This window comes from Chiloscyllium plagiosum, chromosome 34 (genome assembly GCF_004010195.1).
Source record: "Chiloscyllium plagiosum isolate BGI_BamShark_2017 chromosome 34, ASM401019v2, whole genome shotgun sequence".
In the NCBI taxonomy this organism is placed as follows: Eukaryota; Metazoa; Chordata; class Chondrichthyes; order Orectolobiformes; family Hemiscylliidae; genus Chiloscyllium; species Chiloscyllium plagiosum.
This window is the reverse complement of record NC_057743.1, coordinates 29242724-29265206: the sequence shown is the minus strand read 5'-3', so window position 1 is coordinate 29265206 and position 22483 is coordinate 29242724. Positions and strand designations below refer to the sequence as shown.

The window sequence follows — 22483 nt, the reverse complement described above, 5'->3', positions numbered from 1 at the left end:
ACCGGTTGATCTTCAGTCTTAAACCAACCACCATTTTGGTGAGCCAGGTAGGTATCTCCCAGTTGATTTTCAGCACTCACACTTTAGAGGGGTTTCAGCAAAAAGAGAGGGTTAAGGCTGTTGCACCTGTGGCAAGTTGTATTTATTCAAAAATCAACATGTTTTAGTTTTGTGACTTTTCTATGAAAGTGTTGCAGACACTTGATTCCAATTATGCAGCTTATGTACTTTGCAAATGCAACATTAATGCCAGTGTCCTTTGCTTGAAAATTTTCTTTTCAAAAAGAAGTACAAGACATGTCCAGCTGATATTACATCACAGATCATTTCTTCATAAAACCTTTCTGATTGCTTGTTTGACTTGCATGTTAATTGTGGGCGTCTGTATATTTTAGATTCCTCTGATGTGAAGACTTAGCAGTCTCTCACTTTGATTTAGTTCTGCTTCTCTTACCAATGTAGAAAACTTCATATTTTGGCTATTTTAAATTCAACTGCTAAGTTTCTGTCTGCTTGTGAAACTATCTACATCGTTTGGAAACCTTTTTGCATCCCCCTCACTGATTTAATTTGTTAATTTTGTGTTGTCAACAAATTTGGATACTTACTGTAAGCAGGTGAGAGGTTATCCATTTTGGACTGAAAAAGGATATATCTGCAGCATAACTTTGACATCCTTGTACTCTAGTCCTCTAGATATAAAGGCAAGCATGCCGTTTTTAAAAAAATTATGTTTATTGCTGCACACATTTGTGATATTTCAAAGACAATGCACCTGAATCTCCAAGCCTATCCGGACACTCATTTTACTTAACTTTATATAAATCCTGATTACCCCAATTTGGAGTTCTGTGAGCAGATCTGGGCACCGCACCTATGGAAGGATATGTTGGCCTGGGGGGGGGGGGGGGGGGTACAGTGTAAGTTTACAAAAATGATACCTGAATTTGCAGCTCTTCCACAAATAGATGTAGCATGGGTTGTTAAATTTATCTATTTCAGCTTTAAAATTTTGGTAACCAAATGGTTAAGGGATCTGGCAGAAAGCCAGGTATATGAAGTCAGACACAGATCAGCCATGATCTCATTGAATCTCATTGAGTATTCTTTTGACGTCGAATGAAATAAGTTGGCATATGTGAAGCTCGTGACCTCCTGGTGGATGCAGAGACTGATAACTTATTTGGCAATTCTGTCTGGACCGAGTGCTCCAGGTTTGTTTTGTGCATGGTGCTGAAAGTTGGCCTTGTTGAAGCTTGGGAGGTGCATGAGCCTTCTCTCTATTAAATAATTAATTATTATCTACTGCTCTCTGTTCTATGTTAATTCTGCTGTTTAGCTTGTATGCTGCCCACAAATATGTCCAATTTCCACCTCCCATGTTTATGATCCTGTCATTTTCTTGGCGTTTAAAAGTATAAATGTCTGAATATCTACGTTTACACTTATTTCTTTCTATTTCCCCCCACCCCGATTTTATGTGTCAGACTTCAAATGCTTTCTGTATGCACTTTTGTTTTCTCTTTTTGTCATGGATGCATTCTAGGGTGCAGTCACTTTTAATTGTGTTTTACATCCCTTCACAATCTGCAGTCTTCAAGAGTGATTTGTTAAATATGTTTGCAAACATACAAAATACAGGCTACATAACAGATTGATTTTCATATGTGAATCAACACTTTGTTCACTACCAGATCTCAAAAAGTATTGGTGGTGGGTGGTGCTAGGAAAGTGAATCCACACCTGAAACCTCCAAATTGCCTGGGACAATTGACTTGTGGGAATAAGCAATCAGTGAAATCCAACACCCCCACCCACATGCGCACACCCCAGTATTTCAAATGGAGCGAAACAGTGAGGAGCTGGTTCTCTCTGCACAGTTAAGTTCTCTTTTCTACTTGTTAAAAGCTTCACAACAACGACCCCAGAAAAAAAAACTGGTGATTGGAGAAGCAGCTTGGAAAATGGAAGGAATTACCAGGAGTGCTGGGAGGTCAAGCCTTAGATCAACTATTTTACCAAGACAACTGTCTGCAGTTGTCACGGTGGGGAAACAGAGGGAAGTTGCAACAGAATGGGTTGAGTTGGGAAGGAGAAACAATGCAAAGAAGAGGAAGGGAGGAAAACCTGACGCATTTAGATTCAGGAGGTACTAAATGGGTTAGTGCAGTGGTTGTTGTAATGAGTAGTTTTTGTTGAATATTAAATCTGAGATCAAGATCTGAAATGCAGTAAAAAGGGTAGTAATTGCCTGATGAACAGTTTTGCGAATCTTATGATGTCGGGATAATGATTTAATGTGTTTTAGTATCATTTATTTTTAAATCTTTGAATTGTGAATTAGTGAAGTGTGGGTTTTTCTTTGTATCTTAAGGGCTTACCTTTTTAAGTATTTCTGTAGCATTGATGTTTTTAAAACAAATTGATAGATATCTTTTAGAACTAGATGTGAAGCTGGAAAAGCACAGAGGTTAGACAGCAACAGAGGAGCAGGAACGTCACATTTCAGGTCTAAACCCTCCCTCCGGACTGGGGAGGGGAGGGTGGGCCTAAATGAAGGATAGGTAGGATGGTGATAGATGGGTGCAGGTAGATGGTTATTGTGATGGATCATTGGGAAGGGTGGAGCAAAGAGGTGAGTAGGAAGATGGACAGGTTAGATCAGGTCAGGCAGGAATGGGACTAGACTTGGGATAAGATTAGGGGGAGGAAACATTTTGAACCTGGTGAAATCGATGTTAAGGCCATTGGACTTCCCAGGTGAAGGTGTTGTTCATCCAGTTTCCATTTGGCCTCACTCTGACAATGGAGGAGGTCAAGAGTGGAAATGTTGCTGGGGGACAAGAAGGGGGAATCAAAATGGATGGCAATTAGAAGGTCAGGTTGTTTGTTGTGTGCGCAGCGCAGACATTCCATGAACCGATCCCAGAGTTTGCGTTTGTCCCCGTTTATAGAGGAGAAAAGATTGGGAGCAACGAATGCAATTGATGAGTTTGGATGAAATGCAAGTGAATCTCTGTCATATCTGGAAGGATTGTTTAGGGCCTTGGACGGAAGTGAATGGTATTGCATCTCTTGCAGTTGCAGTGAAAAGTACTGGGTGTGGTGGAGAAGTTAGTGGATGAGGGAGTCATGGAGTGAATGGCCCCTGTGGAAAGTGGACAGGGGTAGGGAGGGAAATATCATTTTGGTGGGGTCCGATTGTAAGTGGTGGAAATGTTGGAGGATAATGCATTGGATTTGGAGTTTGATGGGGTGGTATGTGAGGACTAAGGGAACTCTATCCTTATTGTTTGGAGGGAGAAAGTTTGAGGGCAGAGGGGCGGGAGATGGAAGAGATATGGTTGAGGGCATCCTTAATTACTGAAGACGGGAGACCATGCTGTAAGTAGGAGAATATCTGGGATATCCTGGAGTGAAATGCCTCATCCTGCGGGCAAATGCGGTGGAGGAATTGGGAGTATGGGACAACATTTTTGCAGAAGGGTGGTTGAGACCAGTACATTTCCTTGCAACCGCAAGAGCTGCAACACCTGCCCCCTCACCTTCCATATCACCTCCATCCAAGGCGTTAAACAATCCTTCCAGATCTGACAGAGATTCACTTGCACTTCATCCAACCTCATCTATTGCATCCGTTGCTCCTGATGTGGCCTCCTCTATATCGGGGATGCCAAAATGCAAACTCTGCGTTCAGTTCACGGAGCGTCTGCACTGTGTGCATCAACCAACCCAACCTTCCAGTTGCCATCCATTTGAATTCCCCCTCCTAATCCCCTGGCGACATGCCTACCCTTAGCCCCCTCCACCGTCGGAGTGAGGCCAAACAGTAATTGGAGGAACAACACCTTATATTTTATCTGGGAAGCTTACAACCCAATGGCCTCAACATCGATTACACCAGCTTCAATGTCTAGCCCTACCCTATCCCCTCACCTTCATACCTTGACCTCACCTGTCCATCTTCCTACTCGCTTCTCCACTCCTCCACTCCACCCTTGCCACTAACCAATCCCAATAGCCCTGTACCTGCATCCACTTATCACCATTCCCTCCACCTTTGCCAACCCCCCCACCCCATCCCGTTCTTAACTCGCACTGCCCCTCCCTCGATATACTTCTGGTCTCCCTCCACCGCCCCAGTTCTGACAGCATTTCGGGCCAAAATGTTGACCTTCCTGTTGCTTGGATGTTGTCTGACCTGTTGTGTTTTTCCAACTTCACATGTTGGCTTCCAGCATCTGCAGTCTTTACTGTCTCTAAGAATTAATATGTTTTTGTGTTTAGAGCAGAGTTTGCGACCAAGCAAGGTAAGCAATTGTACATCAAATTGTTAGAAATTTCTGTACTTGGTTTTTCTTTTAAACTTGGAGGTAACACCCATAGCTTGAAATTTGTTTTTTTTTAAGTTTGTTTGGATGATTCTGCACCAATCCTCAGATTAATATGGACATATCATTCAATGTTTCTGAGAAAGGGAGAACAGAGGTTTTGTTTAAAACACAATTTACCTTGAAGCCAAAAACTTTGTTATAGTTCCAGGTTAGGATATTTGAATAAAATCTTGAAGAGATTATTTGAAACTGACAATGTTTAAACTTGCATTTAGAAAGCTTTTCCTGGAGCTATCCGATTTTCTCAACTGAGAATTGAAGTTACAGTTTAATTGTCTCTGGTGTGAGGACTGTATGATGTTTTTGATATTTGTAAAGGAGTGTGTTGAGATTAATTGGATTATAGTGTACCTGATGGTTTAAAATCTCCAAACTTGTGTTATGTGTAAATTGCTTGGGTTTATTTTCTTGTATGAAAAAAACTTCTGTTCTATTTTTAAAAACGAATGCACAATATTGTTTGCTTATGTATCAATGAGAGACAACTTTGTTAAATCCAAACAGAGCAAATAAATTATGATTTACCAGGCTAGATCTTGTGTCTAATATTAACAGCAAATGGGATCATAACAATAGGCAATGGAAGCATGTTAGCTGTGACTTTGCCAATCTGGCAGGTGTGTTTTAGGATCTTAGCTTTTTTGTGCACAGAGATATGTTACTGGAGGATGGATGGGAGGAATGCCCAAGGTCTTTTACCAGTTTATACAGTGGTGTCCAGGAAATCATTGCCGCCTTTGAGTGCTGTGGCTTTACTTAACAACGGTCCATTATTTTTGGCTTTGACCTTCTTGATATTACCTCCATAACTCAGCTTCTACTTTTAATTTTTCCTTTTGTAAAATTCCTTAAATATAATTTGTTACAGGAATTGTCTTGATTCAATTTACATGAATGTTGCACTCTAAGAACTGAAAGTGAGGACGCAGATGCTGGAGACCAGAGTCGAAAAGTGTGGTACTGGAAAGGCACAGCAGGTCAGGAGCATCCGAGGAACAAGAGAATTTATATTTCGGGCATGAGTCCAATGACCGAAACATCGATTCTCCTGCTGTTCAGATGGTGCCTGACCTGCTGTGCTTTTCCAGTGCCATGCTTTGAGTCTAAGAACTATGCCTAGTGATTGCGAACAAAACAATAAATTGCTTCAGAAGTGTGATGGAATCGTCTTCACTTGCCTGGATGAGTGCAGCTTGATACCAACCAGGACAGATCAGCCCGCTTGATCGGCACCACGTCCACAAGCATCCACTCCCTCCATCAACACTCAGTAGCAATAATGTGTACACTCTACAAGATGGACTGCAGAAGTTCACCAAAGATCCTGAGACAGCACTTTGCAAACCCACAATTACTTCCATCATGAAACACAAGGGCAACATGTACATGGGAACACTACCACTTACAACTGCTCCTTCTAAGCCATTCGCCATCCTGACCTGGAAATGTATCACTGATACTTCTCAGGTATTGGGTCAAAATCCTGGAATTTCCTCTCTAATAGCTATAGGGTTCTAATTACATAGAAATGGAATGCAGCAGTTCAAGAAGGAAGCTCGCCACCATCTTCAGAAGGTCAACTAGGAACAGGCAATAAATGCTAGCCAGTCAGCAATGCCCACATCCCATGAGTGAATTCAAAAAACTACGCATAATAAATACACTGAAAATTTGCAAAGGACTCATGGGGAAATATGAACAGTTAACTCTATACATCAAAGTAACTGAAATAGATGGTTAATTTTGGCTGTTGAGAAGGGAATAACCTGAATTTTATTCGATTAATTTGTCGAACAGATCAATTATGATTTCAGCGATTAAAGTCTGGTTAATAATGGTGAAGCTAATGATGTTTGATATTATGTGGATTAAATAGTACATAAAGCTTAAGCGAGGAACAATGAAATGTTAATATTTGAGAGTTGCATAACTTCACCAATTAGCTTTAGCAGAACCAGGATTTAACTCCTGTCTGTCTAGGCATGCTTTGCATATAATATTGTGATTTTTGTATGGATGGTACTAGTTAAATCTCCTTTGCATATTTAAGTCTGGTAATAAACTCACTTACCCTTGAAAACAAGGATGAGCATTTTAAAATTTGGGTATTGCTAGATCAGAAGATAATTTGGGGTTTCAATGTGGCACAAAGGTTATGAATAGCTGGCTTTTCTATGACTGCCAATGAAGAGGGATGTGCCAGTAAGTGGGGAAGGGAGTTTTAAACAGGAACCAAAGAACAATGCCTTCAATTTTTCCAATGCTCACTTTTCCTTCGTTTATTCCATAAAGCTTAAATTTGTTGGTAAGGTTTTTGTGTATTGTTGTAAGTATGGTGCACCATCGCTTTAAGTCCAATCTTGAAGTAACAATGATGTCGTCATCCAATTTGAGTAGGAAATAAGAAATAGGCGGCCATTTGGCTCCTCAAATCTGCTTGGCCATTCAGTAGTATCACAGCTGATCTGATATTCCTCACCCCCACTTTCCCTGTGACCCTTGATTTCTCCTACTGACGAAATATATCTGTCTTTGACATCATTTATTTCATTAATAAAAAAACAAGACAACTTAATTTAAATTTTGAGATTAGAAGATATTGGGGATGGTGAACGGGGGTTATGTGGACAAGCTGGGCTATAATTCAACCTTGATCTCACTCAATGGTGAAACAACAGGTTTGCGAGGCTGCACAATCTGTTGATATTTTTATGTGCATTAACCTTTAAAGAGGACTCTGATTTTATGTCCAGAAACTTATGCATTTTGTTCTAGTTTTAATCAGCTTTCACAACTCGTGCTTCACAATTTTGTTTCTGGTTTTTTTCCCTGAGCATAGCAGGCACAGAGTCATAGTCATGCAGCACGGAAACGGACCCTTCGGTCCAACCAGTCAATGGTGAACATAATCCCAAACTAAACTAGTCCCACCTACCTGCTGCTCGCCCATGTCCCTCCAAACATTTCCTATTCATGTATTTATCCAAATGTCTTTTACATGTTGTAATTGTACCCCCGTCCATCATTATTTCAGGAAAGTCATTCCACACACAAACCACCTTCCATGTAAAAAAAACTTAAATCTTTCCTCTCAACCTAAAAATGTGCCCCCCTAGTCTTGAAATCCCCCATCCGAGGGAAAAGACAACTACCATTACCCCTCATTATTCTGTAAATTTCTCTAAGTCCTTCAACTCTGGTTTTAGTAGAATTTGTTATTGTCACGCCTATCCCTCCCGTTTAATCCAGAGAACAGTAATGCCAATTTTGTTAATGGAGAATATCCAAATGACAATACCATTGGCAAACTGTACGCGAGCTCTCGTCCTTTAAGTGCTAGTAACATTAGGTAAAATAATTGCTTCAGAAAATTGATGTTGCCAACATGTATAACCTTTTTTTTTAATTCACTCATGGGACATGGGCTTCGCTCAGAATCAACATTCATTGTTCTGAGAAGGTATTGGTAGATTTTTTTTTTAAATTTTAACTTTTTTTTTCTCAACATCAGCGATGTAATTACACACCTATGGAGCAGTTGGGACTTGAATCTGAATCTTTCGGTCCAGGGTGAGGGATGCTGCCACAAGAGAGCCCCGATGTAGTGGTAGATAATCTATTTTCCTATCAACCTGTTCCGAGATGTTATTACAAACCTCTGGAGCAAGTAGGATTTGAACCCCAAGTACTGGTAGATATCTTTAAGGTGAGTGATTTAATACAACTGATTGGATTGCTAGGCTAGTTAAGTTAATTCTTAGTTGCCACCTTTAATTGGTCAGCAGTTACATACAGGCTAGATCAGGCAAGGATTTCAGATTTCCTTACTTGAATGATATTAGGCAATCAAGTATATTTTGTCTTTTTTTTTAAACCAGATTTTTAAACTGAATTGGAATTCTCATGAGATTTTAATTAAATTCTGTTCTTCAATTCAGGCCCTTGGATTATTAGTTCAGAAAACTAATCACTACATTACTGTACATTTTTTCTGTACATAAGTGGTAATTAGCCCTTGGGTAATTGTACCACAGGAGCGAACAAGATCCACACAGCTTTGAGCTGACAGCAAAATGGGTATGTGGTCTGATGGTTAGAAACCTGTGCATCTACCTTCCCTAAAACTTGCTTATGATTTAAAATTGTCGTCTTCCAAGTGATATTGATGTGGGCGGTACGGTGGCACAGTGGTTAGCACTGCTGCCTCACAGCGCCAGAGACCCGGGTTCAATTCCCGCCTCAGGCGACTAACTGTGTGGAGTTTGCACGTTCTCCCCGTGTCTGCGTGGGTTTCCTCCGGGTGCTCCGGTTTCCTCCCACAGTCCAAAGATGTGCAGGGTCAGGTGAATTGGCCATGCTAAATTGCCTGTAGTGTTAGGTAAGGGGTAAATGTAGGGGTATGGGTGGGTTTCGCTTCGGCGGGTCGGTGTGGACTTGTTGGGCCGAAGGGCCTGTTTCCACACTGTAATGTAATCTAATCTGTAATGTAATCTAATCACTGTATATGACTGAATGCCAGCTTTCATAAATGCCAAACTGATCCATTAATGTTTTCAGGATCTGTGATGGCTGTGATATTAAGATCACATTAGGTTTCCAATATTTCAGGAATTTACCCATTTACTCATTGATAAAAAAACTTGTCTGTCACGGTAATGATCCAGAGGGCAGCACGGTGGCTCAGTGGGTTAGCACTGCTGCCTCACAGCACCATTGACCTAGATTTGATTCCAGCCTCCACTTGTGGATTTTGCACATTCTCCCAGTGTCTGCATGGGTTTCCTCCAGGTGCTCCAGTTTCCTCCCACGATCCAAAAATGTGCAGGTTAGGTGAATTGGCCATGCTAAATTGCCCATAGTGTTTAGGGATGTGTAGGTTAGGTTCATTAGTCAGGGGTAAATAGAGGGTAGGAAATTGGGTCTGGGTGGGTTATACTTTAGAGAGTTGTGTGGACTTGTTGGGCGTCAGGGCCTGTTTCCACGCCGTAGAGATTCTATGATTGTATGATATGTTGTGTTCTCTCCAAGGCCAGTATATCATTTCTAAAGTGTGATGTCTGAATTTTATTGTGGGACTCAAAATGGGGTCGAACCAGGATTTTGTATAACTGCAGCATAATTTCTGCATTCTGCACTCCAGTCCTCTAGATATGATGGCCAGCATCCCATCAGCTTTCTTGTTTATTTTCTGCACCTCTGTGCCCTTTTAAAGATCTGTACTTTTTGAAAGTTGGTGGACAGGCATTGAGATGCAGTAAGAGTTCTTAAAATTATAGCAGGGTTCCAAGACTGACTTGCTTTTGTAGCTGCAATATTTATATGGTTAATCTAATACAATTCTGGTCAGTGATAACCTGTAGAATGTTGTGGGGAATTCAATGGTTAGTCAATGGTGGTATTGACTGTTAAGGAGTGATTATTGAATTCTTTCTTAGATGGTCATTGCTTGGCACTTGTTTGGCATGAGTGTTATTTTATTGTTTGTCAGATCAAGCCTGGATGTTATCCAAATCTTGTTGCAAATAGGTATGGTGTGCTTCTGTATCTGAAATGTCACAATTGTACTGAATGCTACTGTGCAATCATCAGTGAGCACCTCACTTCTGACCTTTTTGATGGAGGGTAAGCCATTGAAGCAACTGAAGATACTTGGGCCTAAGACACTGTCCCGTAGGACTTCTGCACTGATATCCTGGAACTGAGATGACAGAACCGCAATAAGCAATTGCAGTTGGTGGTAATTGGCAGGGTTGGATTGTCCTGTTCTCTGTAGACAAAATATGCCTGGACCATTTTTCACATTGCTGTACTAAAACTGTACAGGAACAATTGGCTAGGGGTGTGACTGGTTTTGGAGCAAAAGCCTTCAGTATTGTTACCAGAATGTTGTCAGTTGAATTGTCTGAAGACTCTTATCCATGATGCTGGGGACCTTACGAGGAGACAGATGGTCATCTATTTTGTACTTCTGGCCAAAGGTAGATGTGAAAGCTTCAGCCTTCACTTTTGCAGTGATGTACTGGGCTTCCCAATAATTAAGAATAGGGATATTTTTGAAGCTTCCTCCTTCTGTTGGTTGTTTAGTCATTCATCTGGTCTGTTCATTGGATTTTCCAAAACTGAATGCACCAAATGGCAGGAATGTTATTTCATAGAATCCCTACAGTGTAGAAACAGGCCATTCAGCTTTTTGCATCCATACTGACCTTCTGAACAGTGACTCACCCCCCTACTTTGTCCCTGTAACTCTGCATTTCCAAAGGCTAATCCACTATTGGCACATCCTTGGATGTTATGGGCAATTTAGCATGGCAAATCCACCTAACCTGCACATGTTTGGACTGTGGGAGAAAAACCCATGGAGAGATTGTGTAGAGTTGGCACAGTCATCAGCGTCTCTGGCACTGAGGCAGCAATGCTTGCCACTAAAGCAATTTGCGAGTTAACAATTTGATAAATTGGCATTTACCATTACCCGCTTTAGACTGGGCCGTTTTAAATTTAGCTAGTTGATGGGATCTATGTTCATTTAGTATTGTGAGTAATCTCACACAATTCTGTGCAAGAACCGAATGGTGCTATTTGGAAGCAGTCTCTCCATGACCTTCTGACTTGTACTGTAATCTCTTGGAGGAGAAAGTGAGGACTGCAGATGCTGGAGATCAAAGTCAAAAAGTGTGGCGCTGGAAAAGCACTGCCGGCCAGGCAACATCCCAGGAGCAACAGAGTTGACGTTTCGAGTATTATCTCATTCTTGCTCATTCGTTGACACATTCCTGATGAAGAGCTTATGCTCCAAATGTCGATTCTCCTGCTCCTGGGATGCTGCCTGACCGGCTGTGCTTTTCCAGCGCCACACTTTTTGACGAGAATCATCCCATGGGAGCATCAACAAGAGGGTTGGTCAGGTAGTGGACAATGTCATACATTTATGTTGGAGTTGGAGTGGAAGAGACTGTAATTCTGAGAGTCGGAAGCCGGATTCGAGAGAGACCACGAACCGGAAAGTTGAGGCGGGGGGTGAATATGATGTATGCTGAGCGGGAGATTCAGGAAGTAGCATTGGCGATAATTGAGAGCTACTGTGGACTTTGTTAGTATTGTTGGTAAATTGCGCAAATTATACACGAGTCAAGTTTTTCAACCTTGTAGGGTATGGAGTCATGCTTCTTCTAGTGACGGACGTCAGTCAGAACCTAACCACAGCTCTAACATCAGTTTTAAGGGGAAGATGTGATTTAATTAAAGCCACGATTTTAAAAAAAAACACAATTTTGCCGTAGATTCATTTCAGCCTCTTCAACAGTATCTCCCAATTTTAATTCTGTCTTCAACATGCCATCTGAAATAAATACTGATGAACTGCAACAATGCAAGCATTAAATCCTGGTTTCATCACCTTCGGCTCCTTAATAGCTGCTAAATTCGAGAAACAAATTACTGCAGATGCTGGAATCTGTACTGAAGACGACAAATGCTGGAGATCACAGTGCATCAGACAGCATCCATGGAAAGAGAACAAGCTAACGTTTCGAGTCTAGATGACCCTTCAGAGTTGAGTTTTCTACTGTTCGGTTCTCTGAAGCAGATCGTGTGTCCATACCAAAGAAGTGTTACGAGAACTCCATTTCAGTCAAGGAGCGGTTAATGCCCATAATAAATCGCTCGATTCAAAAATAGGGTTGCTCTGTGACCATTGTAAGCTATCAATATAATCGAATGCAACTTCCAGCTTTCCGTATTGGTCAGTAATTTTATTATTAATAACAACAAATCTGTGAAAATAATACAAACCATGTACAAACCTCGAACAAACCCCAATCAGTTTTCATTGATTGTTAACTAAACCTGTTCCCATATACTTCGTTAAGGGAATCGTGGTCCGAACGCATAAATGGCCGCTGTTATCCACGCGCATGAGCAACTGCATGCATTCCAGCGTATCCTATTTTTAAATTAGTTGTAATATCCAGGATAACACAGCAACGATTATCAGTCTGTTAATTTCTTTAGGAGAGTTCTGGTTTCGAGGAAAAGGCGGCTGAAAATTGTCAATGTCGCACAATAAGGGACCAGGCTATTTAACAATCATCAGAAATGACTATTTGCAAGGAAATGTATAGACTATTGGTTATCTTGTTGAATCTTAAATTTTAAACCAGTCATAAGAGATTGTTGCGATCTGGTTACGGCTCTTTCCTGCTTGGAAAGAATTTCAGCGCAGCGGCTACAGTCGCTTCTGCTGCATTCAGCGAGGCGTATTCAAGGATAACGTTGTCCGTATGCAAAGCCTCCTCTTAAATGGCAGGTAAATTGTTTCTTGGCTAGTTACAAAGACTTAATGTGATAACGGAACGCACACAAACATGTGGAGTGGCTTGTCTTCTTTTGAAGTGCAGACATCATAGATCTGACTATTGCAACTGCAACCTCAAGGTAAAATTAAAATGTATTGCTGTGAAACCATTTCTGTTGAATTCAAATAAAAGATCTCAACACTTGGAATAGGCCACATTTTGTGGTCTCACATTGTAACATCACTGAGACAATTAAATAATCACTTCAAATAGTTACTTCAAAACACTGACTTTTTGAACTGATAGTAAATTTTAAAAATGCTGGTCTTTTATGTAGTTGTCGTTTCTTGAAGTACGAACACAATTTATTATAATCAAAATTTCTTCATCGTCTCCAATGAAAGTCAGGTCTTCACAACTTTAGACCTTTTTAATTTTAATTTAATTTTATCCAAAATTTTAAACCAACCAAAATATATACTTAAAACGTGAGTCTGTACCTAATAAAAATTTGCAAAGGCTTACAAAAATTAAATTATTTAATATTTTCAATTTTTTTTCTCCAGGCTTCTTTTTAAGTTGTAGCTTAAAAGGAACTAAACAGAAGTTAGCTCTCAAGTAAATTTAAAGCTACTTAGACTTTTATTTTTTGTGCTGACTAGTTTGGGCATATTATTACGCCATTTTGGGGCAGGTGTTACTTGTTTCTCGACCAGAGAGTCTCGGTTCAAGGTGACTTGTGACTACATGACAAAAGTCCTTTCTCTGTACTCTATATTTGATAGCCTGAAATTTGGCTCTTTATCAAATATTTGTTTCAAAAGACTATATTGCCCTCCTCATGCCTCTGTTATCTCATCAAGGTAGTTTAATAAAATTTAATTGAATTTATTTTACCTTCCAATCTGAGCCAGCTCCCCCTTAATTGACTCAGATGTGGTCTGTTAATATTTTCAATTATAGTTTCTAACTTCTTTCCCACCACACTGATTAAATGATTTGGTATGTTACTGGGTTTGTATTTGCATCCTTTGTTGAATGAGGACATTGCATTTATGACTTTACAGTCCTACTGCATGGCACCTGTGCCTAAGAAGGATTAAAAGATTATGGTGAGTGCCTTTACAATTTTTATTGTTGCTTCCCTCCGTGTTGTCAGATGCATTGCATCTGGTCATGGTGGTTTATCAAATTTTAAAGGCAACCTTTCCAATAACACTTTTTTCATTATATTTTATCCCATCTAACAGTTAACAATATTCTTTTCAACTATGATTTTAATAGGGCATAAAGATTTTTATGTGCTGTATCAACTGTCCTTAAACCATTTCTGCTTTGAAAGCAGCCTGAAGTTGCAGTTTTGCTTACCTGTGCTTGATTCCAATTTGCCTCTGCCAGATTCATTTTTATCCATTGCAATTACCCTCTGCCCATTTAATTCTTTGTTTTCTGTTATGACGCCATGTTCACTGCCCTTTAAAATGTTCCCTAACTAAAACTCTAAGCATGTGACATGCCTTGTTCTCCAGGCGTATAAATGGAGATTTTGCATTACTAGGGTTATTTAAGGCATTTAGCATGCTTTCCTTCATTGCTCACAGGTTTGAATATTGGAGTTGGGACTATTGTTGAGATTGTACAGGACATTGATCAGGCCTCTTCTGGAGTATTGTGTCCAGTTCTGGTTTCTGTGTTATAGGAAAGCTGGAGGTGGTTCAGAAGAGATTTACCAGGATATTGCCAGGAGTATAAGGACTTGAGGTTAAGGAGAAGCTGCTGAAAATGTGTTGCTGGAAAAGCGCAGCAGGTCAGGCAGCATCCAAGGAGCAGGAGAATCGACGTTTCGGGGCTCATGCCCGAAACGTCGATTCTCCTGCTCCTTGGATGCTGCCTGACCTGCGCTTTTCCAGCAACACACTTTCAGCTCTGATCTCCAGCATCTGCAGTCCTCACTTTCTCCTAATTATGAGAAGCTGGATAGGCTGGGACTTGGTTCACCTGGAGCATAGGAGGTTGAGAGGGGACTGTTTAATAGAGGTTTACAAAATAACGAGGGGTATAGATAAGTTGAATGGCACGTGTCTTTTCAAGGCTGAGAAGAGAGATTTGAAAGAGGCTTGGAACAATTAGTGGTTTGTCTGTGGAATGCATTTCCAGAGGAAATGATAGATGTGGGGTCATTAACAACATTTACAAGTCATTTAGGTAAGTACATGAAAGAGAAATATTTGGAGGGATGTGATTAGATTAAATTCCCTACAGTGTGAAAACAGGCCCTTCAGCCCCACAAGTCCACACTGATCCTCCGAAGAGTAATCCACCCAGACCTATTTCCCTCTGACTAATGCACCTAACACTACGGGCAATTTACCATGGCCAATTCACCTGACCTGCACATCTTTGGACTGTGGAGGAAACTGGAGCACCCGGAGCAAACCCATGCAGACACTGGGAGAATGTGCAAACTCCACACAGTCACTCAAGGCTGGAATTGAACCTGGTGCTATGAGGCAGCGGTGCTATGAGGCAGCAGTGCTAACCGCTGAGCCACCGGGCCACCCTATGGGTCAAGTGCAGGCATGTGGGACTAGTTTAGTTTGGGATTATGATTGGTATGGACTGGTTGGACGGAAGGTCTGTTTTCCTGCTGGGTGACTCGAGGACCAAGTAGAATTCATCATTTGCTCCTTTATTGGTGCACCAGAAGCATGCTAATCTTGGAAAATGATTTGGATAGACATTAGAAATTCTTTTCCCTCTCTGCCCTTTCGACATTGCTTGTCACTCACCTGATATCAAGATAATTGAATCCTCCATTATAACTATTCTGTATTCTTTTTGAGCATTGATGTATAACTTCCTTGCAAATTTGTATCCCTATATCGTTCCAACTCGGTAGCCTACAGTATTCACTTGGTAATGTGGAAACAGACCCTTTGCTCCAATCAGTCCATGCCGAACATAATCTAAAACTAAAGTGGTCCCACTTGCCTGCTCCTAGCCCATATCCCTGCAAATCTTTGCTATTCATGTACTTATCCAAATGTCTTCTTTACTTTGTAATTGTAACTCATCCACTACTTCCTCAGGATGTTCACTCCACACATGTACTGCCCTCTGTTTTTAAAAAAAAAAAAGCCCCTTCTCTTTTTTTTAAAAATCTCTCTCCTCTCACCTTAAAAATATCCCTTCGTCTTGAAATTCCCCTATCCTCTGGAAAAGACAGGTCTAAACAAACTGCTTTGGTTCTCGACTCTCTGGAACACTTGATTAAAACTGTTAACTCCTGTCCCTTTCCTTCTGCATGTTTTTACAAGATTGGTATCCAGGGATACCCAGTCACTTTTGAGGCAGGTCTCTGTTTTTGGCAGCATCGTATTTTTGACTCTGCCTGTGCCTTATCCTCAACAATCTCATTTGCTGTAATTGTTTTCATATCGATCTACAGGAAATCCAGTTTAGACCTTTTAAATTGTGCTAATTCTGGCTCCATCTGTCAACTTAGTATTGCTTTATTGAGAACTAATTATTTCCTTTTGTACTGATTATAAATGAAAAATCAATGTTTCATCCTGGTTTCCATCATCTGCCAAATTTATTTAAATCCTATTGCGTTGCACTAGCGACGACTCTTCTCCCCCCCCCCCCCCACCTCCAAAAGAACATTTGGCCATAACTGAAGAGTCTGCAGATCAAGTATGATATTGAGCAGGATAAAGTCAAAGCACTGTTGCTATTGAAGTTTAAGATTTATTATTGAAATAAGCATCCATTTATTTTGAAACTTTGAATGCTCGTATCACTGGTCTGCTTAACAAAAAATGCTCCTAAACAGAAATAGCAACTTCTGGATTAGTGGTGCGGGAAGAGCACAGCAGTTCAGGCACCATCCAAGGAGCAGTAAAATCAACGTTTCGGGCAAAAACCCTTCATCAGGAACGTCGATTTTACTGCTCCTCGGATGCTGCCTGAACTGCTGTGCTCTTCCAGCACCACTAATCCAGAATCTGGTTTCCAGCATCTGCAGTCATTGTTTTTACCTAGAAATAGCAACTTGCAGAGCCAGTTCTGAAGTCTAACTAGAATGTTTTTAGAAAATAGACTTCATGTCATGCTTAAAGGGTGAAGAACAAAAGGAGAGGCAATTTAGATTCCTGAACCGTGCATCCCTTTGATACAATTCACTGTATTGTTTCATGTTTCCTGTTAATGATCCTATAGTTGAGGGAATGGGCAGCGTAGATATGGGAAACTGAAAGTGCAGTATATTGTCTGGAAATCCAGGCAGATAGGCTGATTTCATATTTGATTAAAATACAGTGTTAAACATTGAGAATTAAATAATGAAAAGAATTTATGTTGTAATTGGAAAAAAATGTTAACAATGTGGGGTGGCACAGCTTTTGGAATGTTGCTGCTTGTAACTTTCAAGGTAGGAATGCAAGTAGCAAAAGTCAAAGATAAATGGGATTCTTCACATGAGCTACTGCTAAAAATAAGAACATGGAAATGTTGTTGATGATCTCATAGGTGGTATTTAGATCACAGGTGACCTGTTGTACACTCCTCTGGATGTCTCACAATATTGAAGGTACACAAAGACTAACAGGAATGGTACCAAAAATGAAAGGGTCCAATTGTGTTCAAAGTTTGAAAATTGACCTCTTTGTGGAGATGTCATTTGAAAGCCTTAAAATGATGAAAGGTTGTGAAGGATGAGTAGTGATTGACAGTGAGTTGTAGGTTCAGGATTATTGCAAGAATAAGTATTTATTACACGAAAGCTTATTAAATCATAAAATATTTTGCTTCAAGTGGCCTTTTGCGGCTAAGAAAATAATGAAAGAAATTGAATAAGTATTTAGAAAGGTAGAATGTAAAAGTATGAGAAACCGGTACAGTGTTAGGACTGAAGAGATTGTATCAAAATGAGCAAATTTTCACTTCTCTAAATAAGGAGATATTAAGCCTAATGATTGGTCAACAAGATAGGTAAGGAAATCAGAACTGATCCCAGAGCTTGGGGATTTGTCAGTTGAAGTCCAGGTGCCACTGGTGAAACAATCGAAGTCAGGGATACTCGAGATCTGGTCTTATAAAGCAAATTTCTATTAATCCAGTACGGGAAGTCAGACAAGCAATCTTGACAGTTGAGATATGGTAGTGAGGTAGAACATATGATGTTAGCAAGAGAGGATGCAGGTGAGAATTGAGAGGGGACCTTGTAGAACACCAGTGCTAACCATGTAAGTTTGGGGCCTGAAGCTATTGTGATGATTCTCTGGCTATGACCGCTTTGATAAGAATCCTTCCCAGCTGAAGACTGGTATCTGTTATGCTGGCACCACTGTCTGAGGCCACAATGGATCATCCACTTCTGGCTGAAAATTACGGTGAATGCTTCAGCCTTATCTTTTGCACTGATGTCCTAGGCCTTTCCATCTTTGAAGATGGACATATTCGTAGAACCTGATCCTGCAGTGAGTTGTTTAATTGTTGACCGCTATTCCCAACAATATGGCAGGACTGCAGATCTGTTAGTTAGAGCTAAGCAAAATCTATATCAGTTGCAGATAATGCTGTTTGGCATATGTTATGTTTTATAGTTTCACCAGGTTGACACATTATTTTTAGGTACGCCTAGTGCTGTTCCTGAATTTGAAAGGAAATCAGGTAGGAGAGAGAATTGAGAATACTGGATGTTCTGGTCTTGTACAGGGGAAGCATTACAAGATGGTTATTTCTGTGTACTGGAATGTGGCATAGGCAGCTAATCGGATGGCTTCTGTCTTGGTGACAAATTCATGAACTACCACTTGTGGATGAATTTGGATGAGACGAGAGGGCATTTTTAAAATGGTTTGCAGTGGAGCAAAGTGGATGAAGGGAGTTAGTTTTGCCTTTCAGGACTATCCCAGAAGAGTGGCCAATTTGGGTAGATAGGAGCAAAGCCTAATGGTGTTTGTTTTCTAAGATGAATGGTTAATTCTCTTGTCTGTCTTTTGTTCAAGTTTCAACTCCTTTTGACTTGAGGGAGGAGGCTAAAAGTCAGACCAAAGAATGCCAAGTTGAATGTGTAAAATGGGGATGAGAGCATTGAAAGTAACAGTTGTGTGGTAGATTTGAACAACTTGATAGTTCCTTTACAACTACAATTCATTTATGCAGCTGTGAAATTGTCTTTCAGGGCAAGTACAGATGGAAGTAGGGTTGAAAGAGAGAAAGGGGATGTAGATTCCAGGACTTGACTACCTCATGACCTTACCTGTGAAAGACAATAATGGGAGTAGCCAGGTCATCTGAGAGGTGGCAAGGTCATGACAGTGGCCATGAATTTGAATTGGGTTTCCGTGTGGAGTGAGAGAGAAAGGCCAGGGAAGCCAAGACATGTTGAGTTGAAATACTGGGTTAAATCTGAGGATGAGACCATTAGGCCTTTCCATTACACCATTAAGCTTGCTCCCACTTGATGCAGTGATTCAGAGTTGTAGAGAATAAGGATTTATTTATTTTTTTTGAAATAATTTCAATTTGGAAGCGAGGAGTCGAGCAAGCTCCCAAGAAAGGATGCATTAACGAGAGTGAACTATCTGAGGATGAGGGGCCAGTCTCTGATGCAACTGAGGACTGCCAAGCTGCAACTGCAATTGTCAGGCAGACTGCTTCATTTAATGAACAGGGATCATTTGCCCAACTCCAAGCCGTTCCACGATATTGATGGAATTGTCCACAATGATCATGTGGATTACAGAGTCATCTTGGCTTCCCTTTAACATGCTTTATTCACCTGTAAACAAGGAAGGGTGGTAATAGCTGATGGTCTGGTGGAGTTCACAAGGTCAGTGCTGAGATGGCAGAGTTGAATGGGGAAGCAATGATATAACTTGCCTTGTAATGAATTTTTCTAGGTGGCAGAGTAGGATGAGGCAGCTGTGGACAGTGATCATAATGTAGCAGTAGCAAGTGTTTTGTTTCTTGGCACCCTTTAAGAGTCACCGAGGACAGCTGTAGGTGTATCAGAGGGAACCCAACCTATGTTAGTATTAGGAGAGTAGGACAATGAATTTGAATTTGAGCATCCGAGAGTGGATAGCCAATGATAGATTTACACAGGAGATTCCCGAGAAGATAACCACTCTAGGGTCATCTGGAATTTAAGTCGACAATTTTGTCAATGTATAATTAATTTGATTCTAAGAGGTTGACAAGTGTACAAATTTGTTGAATTTGTGGTGATAAGTGATTCAAAATTTACTTTGAATATATTTTTGGAATACTGTTTAATTTTGTGCTTAATTTGAAGAACATGAGGCTAAAAATGACTGACAGTCAAGTACAGAAAACGCAGGCAATCATGAATATGTACTGCTCCACAAATAACACTTTTAGTCCTCTTTGAGTAGAAAGTAATGTTGCCTACTCTTTGCTTAGCAACCAATTTATTGCTTAGTAACCTGGAATGTGTTTCTTGGAATTGGTATTTCTCACTCATAATGAATTGATTGCAGTAGAAAGAATGAGGTGGAACTGGGAGGTGCTGCCCAGAATATTAAAATCAGTGCTTGGAGCTGCTAACAAGTAATTTTGGGTTTCAAGGGGAACGGTTGTCAAGATGTATTATTTCACATAATTTTGTAAAGAATGTTTTAAAATATGAAATTTTTTGATATCCTGTATGATGTGAAACAAGTTTGTGGATATTTGAAGTGGAAATTATTAGTTGCTTCCAAATTTTTTTTAAAAATAAGGATATTGTTTAACATTTAATCAAATTGGCAACCACCTGAATAAAATGTGAAAGCAAAAGAAATGTGTTAAGATTTATTTGCAGAATTGAATATATGCAACTTCAGTTGTTAGACTAACAGGAATTGCATTGTAGAAATGTATGTGAGGTAATTTAGGTTATGTTTGTGATAATAAATGTTTTTCCTTTTTTTTTGTTCCTTTTGCATTTGATCAAATTTGCTGTCACGAGGTCAACATCATGAAATTCACTCTCTAATGGCATTGTGGGTGAACCCACAGCAAGTGGACTGTAGTGGTTCAAAAAAGACACCTGGCTAGCACCATCTTAAAGTGAACTAGGGACAAGCTTGCCCAGCCAGTGACACCCATATCTGTCACACTGAATTTTTTTAAAATCCCAGCAGGCCTCTAGAATTGGATGGAGATGTAGGGATATTTAATATCCGAGCTTAAGGTCTAGAAATTGGAAACTGTTGGATTAGCAGAGGAGTCACAAATGTAGATGGGAGTGACTGGCTAATGCAGAAATGAGAACATGATCTGTTTAGTGGGGCAGAGTAGGCAGATATGCTAGATCTACCAGGGATGTCCTGTTTATGGACTTCGGGAAGGAGTTAGAGGGTTGGGAATCAAGAGGTTGGAAGCAATGGAGGGAAGACTTTTCCAGTGGAGGTGAGATCATTGACCGTTCAGGAAATAGCCTGGTTGATTTTCAATCGTGGAGGGCATGGTCCAGAAAAAGGTGAGAATTGATGTCTCATTTCTGCTTGTTTAAAAGTCAGCTCCTCAGACAAAAACAGCAACACTGGTCAATAAATTTGATAATGTAGGGTTGAAATGTCAATGTACTATATTCAGAAGAGTAGAGATTAGCATGAGTGAAGGAAGCATAAAAATTCAGATGTCGCTGAGAGCTGCCAATTTGACGATGAAAAGATTGAGCAGATAAGAGACCAGAAGGTTGGTTGCTCCTGAAATAGAAATACTGGAGACTGATGAAAAAAAATTGTACAGAGGTGTGCAAGATGGAAAAAGCTTAACTTCATGTTTAACTCAATTCATTTGAGGTGTGGGCATAAGGGAATAAAACTGTCCAAGTCAACTGAACTAGAATGGGTATAGTCTGAGAACATCATAACTTCACAGTAGTAGGTGAGATGAGAAAACTGAGGTCAGAGGCAAGAGTTTTGTTCTTGTTTGGTTTGAAGCTGTCTCTCTAGTTGAGTATGAGAGATAATGTTGTGAGATATTGTTAAAAATCTCAATACCAGTGCTGGAATCTAGTACTTTGAAATAAACCTGTTGGACTATAACCTGGTGTTGTGATTTTTAACTTTGTCCACCCCAGTTCAACATCCGCACCTCCCATCATGAGATGTTATGTTATAGGTTATCTTTATTAATTCACTCACTAGCTCTCTATATTCATTAATACTGAATTCCTGTTCATTCATTCATAATCCGTTTACTAACCAGTTATTTACGAATACACAGTTTCATTCATCCAACCAACCAGCGAACGTTCTGGAGTATTCAAAGTTTGTGCGAAGATTTGTAGCTCGGGTGCTCGTTGTTGTGGTTCTGTTCGCCGAGCTGGAAGTTTTTGTTGCAAACGTTTCGTCCCCTGGCTAGGCGACATCATCCGTGCTTGGGAGCCTCCTGCGAAGCGCTTCTTTGATGTTTCCTCCGGTGTTTATAGTGGTCTGTCCCTGTCGCTTCCGGTTGTCAGTTTCAGCTGTCCGCTGTAGTGGTTGGTATATTGGGTCCAGGTCGATGTGTTTGTGGATGGAGTTTGTGGATGAATGCCATGCCTCTAGGAATTCCCTGGCTGTTCTCTGGTTGGCTTGGCCTATAATAGTAGTGTTGTCCCAGTCGAATTCATGTTGCTTGTTGTCTGCATGTGTGGCTACCAAGGATAGCTGGTCGTGTCGTTTCGTGGCTAGTTGATGTTCATGTATGCGGATTGTTAGCTGTCTTCCTGTTTGTACTATATAGTGTTTAGTGCAGTCCTTGCATGGGATTTTGTACACTACATTGGTTTTG

The 22483-nt window shown here is 40.4% G+C and overlaps 1 protein-coding gene across 3 annotated transcripts in view; it reads left to right on the top strand.

The window, feature by feature from the left end:
• The first annotated feature begins 8077 nt into the window (after positions 1 to 8077).
• prkcz (protein kinase C, zeta) overlaps positions 8078 to 22483 on the top strand; it is a 413579-nt gene continuing 399173 nt past the window's right edge. For 2 of the 3 annotated variants that reach the window (XM_043676026.1, XM_043676025.1), the window contains exon 1: positions 12662 to 12702. In XM_043676026.1, coding sequence (XP_043531961.1) covers positions 12677 to 12702 — 26 coding nt within the window. In that variant the 5' untranslated portion in view covers positions 12662 to 12676. Of the gene's footprint in view, positions 8101 to 12661; positions 12703 to 22483 lie in introns of those variants that run through there. The other variant, XM_043676028.1, reaches the window with a different exon arrangement.